The following is a 6,068-nucleotide window of genomic DNA, read 5'->3' as shown; positions in this document are numbered from 1 at the left end:
TTTATTTATTCATTAATTCATTCATTCATGCATTCATTCATTCATTGGTATATTTATTTATTCGTCTATTTATTTATTCATTCTAGCCTGTCTTTACATTCATTCATTCATTGATTTATTCATTCATGTATTAATTCATTGATTTATGTATTTATTCAGCCATCTATTTATTTATTCATTCTGGTCTGTCTTTACATTCATTCATTCATTCATATATTCATATATTGATTGGTATATTTATTTATTCGCCAATTTATTTATTCATCTTAGTCATCTTTACATCAACATTCTTGATTATATTCATTTATTCATTCATTCATTCATTCATTCATTCATTCATTCATTCATTCATTCATTCATTCATGTATTAATTCATTGATTGATATATGTAATTATTCATCTATTTATTTATTCATTCTAGTCTTTACATCAACATTCTTGATTATATTTATTCATTCATTCATTCATTCATTCATGTATTAATTCATTGATTGATATATGTATTCATTCATCAATTTATTTATTCATTCTAGTCTTTACATCAACATTCTTGATTATATTCATTCATTCATTCATTCATTCATGTATTAATTCATTGATTGATATATGTATTCATTCATCTATTTATTTATTCATTCTAGTCTTTACATCAACATACTTGATTTTTTATTTTTCATAGCATTCCAGATAAGCTCCTTCAAAATGAAGATTGACGAGTCTGCTGACCCGAGAGGACATGTCGGTGACGTCACAATACAGGATGGTTACGTCACAATAAAGTTCTGTTGTATTGAGGAGGGCCCGACCAGAATGCCAATCAAACTGCCCACTGTCCAGCCATTCCGGCTACTCATGGCCAAAGGAGCCTGTCAGGAAGTCCAGGGTTTGATTTTTAAAAATATTTTTAAAATATTTCTGACGATGATATGATCATAATAATGATGATAATAATAACGATAATAATAAGGATGATGATGATGATAATAATAATAATAATAATAATAATAATAATAATAATAATAATAATAATAAGAAGAAGAAGAAGAAGAAGAAGAAGAAGAAGAAGAAGAAGAAGAAGAAGAAGAACAACAACAACAACAACAACAACAAGAATGATGATGATGATGATGATGATGATGATGATGATGATGATGATGATGATGATGATGATGATGATGATGATGATGATGATAATAACAATAGCAACAATATCTGTATCATCCATTAAAGGACTTTAATATGTGATCTACCCAGTCCATCTGGTATTATGTAAGATGGAAATAGATGAGGAAGAGGAAGTTGTTTTTTTTTTTGTTTTTTTTTTTAGCTTTATACAGCGCAATATCCACTAAATGTGCGCAAAGCGCTTTACAAGGGGTCCCTGGTCAACAGCAACATTTAACATGTAGGACGGGACATGCCGCCTGTTAGGCGATATTACAGTATTTCGGACAAAGACAACGCTGTTAACGGCCAGGTACTCATTTTACACCTGAGTACGGTGACAGAAAGTGAGTAAAGAGCCTTTTCCAAGGACTCAACAATGCGCCGAGCGCGAGGCTCGAACCCAGGACCTTCCGATCCGAAAGCGAGTGCCATACCACAAGACCACATAGCCGCACAGTTTTCCAGTCAAAGTGATAGGAAAGTAACAGCTTATTGAATTTGTGGCCTGTCGACTCAAATAGGTGTTGTGTTGGATTTGTCAAATTGACGACAACGAAAAAAATAATTAAATATGGATTTATAATCATAAGTTTGAAACTGGGATTATGTTTATATAATTAATTAATAACTGACGTTGCTAACTATAAGCAATACACAGGGTGTCTAAAAATTATTTCATTGTTTAATAATTGCTTTAACAAAATATGTTATGGCCAATAACTTTTAACCGGGACATACGTGTACATAAATGTGCTACATTTTGCTCACCATTTTGTTCCAATCAATGCGCCTCAATATGGTTGCCATAGCTACCTACAAGCAAATTCACCCTATTTTCGAGTTATGTCCATGTGTTTTGTAACTTTTGTGGCGTGGTGGGTCAATATACGCTCTTTTAAAAAATTCCCTTTACCCATAGCTGAAATTTGTCTCTTGGGTCTACTCCAAGGGAAGACTGGAATAACCCAGGCGTTAGCCATAGTGCAACGCCGCAAACTAAGCTAGGGCGAGGTGACTTGCTCAAGGCCACACAACGTATCGGGTATTCGAACTTGGCACCTTTCGGGTACGAAGCAGAGATCGTACCGCTGAGCAATGCTCTCATGGTAGGCGTTTCATCAGCTCACGCCAACTGATTGGGAACTGAATAAACAATATCCTTGATACGAATAAATTTAAATGATGGTTGTTGACAACAGGCGGCCGGGAAATCCTGTCAGGAAACGTGTCGTGTAGAAATCAGCTTGCGGCCTGTGGTCAATATACGACACTTTTTGTCTCTGAAAATCTTAAATATCAATTTTTTGTCATCTTCACATCATGTAACGCTCTTCTAAACATCAGAAAAAAGTGTGTAACGGGCACTTGTATCAATAATGATGAGAAAAATAAACTAGGAACGTTACCGTTGGCGATTTTGTTTCATGAAGCCAAATAACACAGAGATTTTGGACGCACAGTTGGTGTTCCGAAATAGAAGGAGATCAAAATGCGATCTTTTAAAATCATGATCATTTTGCTCACTGGTGATGAAGTGTGGGCAGATGACGTATGGACATAAATGTTTTGTTTTTTCTTTTCCTTAGAAGATGGTAAAAACCAGATGTAAATACCCATAATAGTTTTAGAATATTAAGTCTTCAAAATAAGGGAAAGGCTTTATGAAGACCCTGTATTATCTAACTCCTACTTCGTTTATATTTTGTTTGACTGGCATTGTGAAACAAGAATCAACATCTTCTGTTTCACCGAATCGCATAAGAATTAGCATGAATTCACAGACTGGTAACATAATATTGAAAACAAAATTATCCCTTGCATAAGAGACAATAATATAGAATACTGACCTTCTGTGACAGATCAACGCCAATTCCTTTTTTTTCTACTTACAAATGAAGAGTGGTTTTCCAAAAATTCCTATCACCGTTTTCCCCATTTTGAGATATTGAGGTTTATTTCCCCTAAAACTTCTTAATCGGTCTATTATGATTACTTCAAATTCATACAAATCTATGGAAATTCTTGTGTCAATCGATGCTTAACTCTCTCCTTACCGATCATTTCCAGTATTTTCCCAAAAATGGCAGGCTCACTAAACAGAAAAAAAACAACAATCTCTCTACAAAACAACTTTATGTTCTTATTAATTAAACAGAGATCATTGTGATGTACAAAATAACTCTGAATAAGAAACACTGCATACAATGTCCTGGAGGGATAGCATATTGTATCGTAACAAATGTAAAGATTTTGCTGTAGGAGAGGGTTAAAATAAAGTTTACATTCCCATTTATCTCATGGATGGAAAATCTCAAAAAGTAGGAAAATCGACTTAACGAGTTTTGGAAAACCAGCCTTCAAATACTAATGTTATGTTTTTACCAGCAGGCAATATGGATCGAATTTCCACCCCCATTTAGTTAACTGCCTTATTCTGGAAAAACATGTATTTAAATATTTGGCCAGAAAACCTGCCCTTCAATAATCGATCGATTCAAATTAGCCTTAATCTGAAAAAAAAAAACAAAAAAAAAAAAAAAAACAAGGGACTTAGCGAAATGTTTCTTAAAGTCCCAGGTTTGAGAGTTTTTGCCAAGATGAGGGTCATTTAAATCGATCGTTATTTTTGAGGACGACTTTTCTGCTCAAATATTTAAATACGTGTTTTTCCAGAGTACGGCAGTTAAGCGCTTAGAGTCTGGTGTCTCGGAGTTATAGCGCTATATATAAGTTTTCAGCATTATTATTATTATTATTATTATTATTATTATTATTATTATTATTATTATTATTATTATTATTATTATTATTATTATTATTATTATTATTATCCAAGTTCCTGGCTGTTTTCATTCTTTTCACTTCTCTCATTTTCACCCACTCAATGTTGTTGTTTTCCAGCTCTCTTGTTATTTATTTATTTTCCATTCTCATTAACCATGTAACTGCCGTACTCTGGAAAAACACGTATTTAAATATTTGACCAGAAAAGTCGTCCTCAAAAATATCGATCGATTTAAATGACGTTCATCTTGGCAAACACTCTCAAACCTGGGACTTTAAGAAACATTTCGCCAAGTCCCTTTATTTCCAGATTGAGAGTAATTTGAATCGATCGATAATTGAAGGGCAGGTTTTCTGGCCAAATATTTAAATACGTGTTTTTCCAGAATAAGGCAGTTAACTTGAAAAATCATATATGTAACCCACTGTTAGAAAACAATGTTATGTTGTGTGGCTATGTGGTCCTCGAGTTCATACCGGAGGGTCCTGGGTTCGAGACTCGCTCGGCGCATAGTTGAGACCTTGAAAAAGGCTCCTTACTCACATTATCTCACCGTACACAGGTATAAAAATGAGCTTTACAAAGGGTCCCTGACCAACAGCAACTCGTAACAAAAGAACAAGACATGACACCTGTTAGGCGATAATATAATTTTTTCCGACAGAGATAACGCTGATAACGGCCAGGTACTCATTTTACACCTGAGTACGGTGAGAGAGTGTGAATAAAGAGTCTTTTCCACGGACTCAACTATGCGTCGAGCGAGGCTCGAACGCAGGACCTTCCGATCCGAAAGTGAGTGTCATACCACAAGACCACATAGCCCCACCCTATCTCTCTCCTTCTCTTTCCCCTTCCCAGGTATGTTCAGTGTCCCTACCACCGTCAAGACTCAGACCAAGACAACTGTGTCCGGATACAAACCGGATGTCAAGATCTATAGGAATTATTTTACTCACTCCTCGTGTCTCTATATCCCTCCTGTATACGGTGAGTTCATAATCGGCATTATCGTTATCACCATCATCTCCATCGTCACTACCATTATTATCATCCTCATTATCATCTTTATCGTTACGTTCTTCCTCCTCTTTTTCTTTTTACTTTCTCTTTTTCTTGTTGTTGTTGTTGTTGTTGTTGTTGTATATGTTGTTGTTGTCTTCGTCGTCGTTGTTGTTACGATTAAAAAAACAACACTTGAGCCTTTATAAAGCGCAACATCCTCTAAACGTGCTCAAAGCGCTTTACAAAGTGTCCCTTATCAACAGCAACACGTAACATATAGATGGAGACGTGACGCCTGTTAGGCGATAACACCATTTTTTTTCAGACAGAGACAACGCTGTTAACGTCCAGGTACTCATTTACGGTGAGCAGAGAATGTGAGTAAAGAGCCTTCTCCAAGGACCCAACTACACGCCGACCGGGGCTCAAACCCATGACCTTCCGTCTTATTCCACATGACAACATTGCCGCATTGTTATATTTGTTCAAACGGTTTTAGCTGCCTTACACTCACTCATTCCCTCCCTCCCTCAACGATTCCTCATTTTTCCAGGTTGCAGAAAAATGTTCATCCACAGCTCCTCGCACAGAAGGGTGTCCTTCTCCATCCCAGTCCCCTAGCATTCAATTCCTCCCCCCTCAACTTTTTCTCATTTTTCCAGGTTGTAGCAAAATGTTCACCTCAGCTCCTCACACAGAAGGGTGTCTTTCTCCATCCCCGTCCCCTAGCATTCAATTACTCCCCCCTCAACTTTTTCTCATTTTTCCAGGTTGTAGCAAAATGTTCACCTCAGCTCCTCACACAGAAGGGTGTCTTTCTCCATCCCAGTCCCCTAGCATTCAATTCCTCCCCCCTCAACTTTTTCTCATTTTTCCAGGTTGTAGCAAAATGTTCACCCTCAGCTCCTCACACAGAAGGGTGTGCTTCTCCATCCCAGTCAAAAACGCCATGAGAGAGGGATCCAGGAGATGCTTTTATGCATTTAAAGTAAATCCAGTTTTGATCTTCTTGTACCAGATTATTTCTTTAATTTTACGTGACATTCAACAAAGTTAAACTTTTCCTTAATCTTCGCATTTTCCTTCACCTCCGATTTCTCTTCCTCTTTCA

General features: G+C 36.3%; 2 protein-coding genes across 2 annotated transcripts in view; both read left to right on the top strand.

Moving 5' to 3' along the window:
- The window catches only part of LOC144964294 (glucagon-like peptide 1 receptor), a gene marked incomplete in the record, with an annotated part of 157,816 nt that overhangs the window by 78,259 nt on the left and 73,489 nt on the right, over positions 1-6,068 (top strand).
- The window catches only part of LOC144963866 (uncharacterized), a 12,812-nt gene that overhangs the window by 914 nt on the left and 5,830 nt on the right, over positions 1-6,068 (top strand). The window contains exons 2-4 of the mRNA XM_078897816.1: positions 680-883; positions 4,814-4,942; positions 5,836-5,945. Coding sequence (XP_078753942.1) covers positions 680-883; positions 4,814-4,942; positions 5,836-5,945 — 443 coding nt within the window. The remainder of the gene's footprint in view (positions 1-679; positions 884-4,813; positions 4,943-5,835; positions 5,946-6,068) is intronic.

Source organism: Berghia stephanieae, chromosome 2 (assembly GCF_034508935.2).
Source record: "Berghia stephanieae isolate SIO BIC M18660-M18661 chromosome 2, UCSD_Bste_1.3, whole genome shotgun sequence".
Classification (NCBI taxonomy): Eukaryota; Metazoa; Mollusca; class Gastropoda; order Nudibranchia; family Aeolidiidae; genus Berghia; species Berghia stephanieae.
The sequence above is the reverse complement of the archived record's forward strand: the minus strand, read 5'-3'. Positions and strand labels throughout refer to the sequence as shown.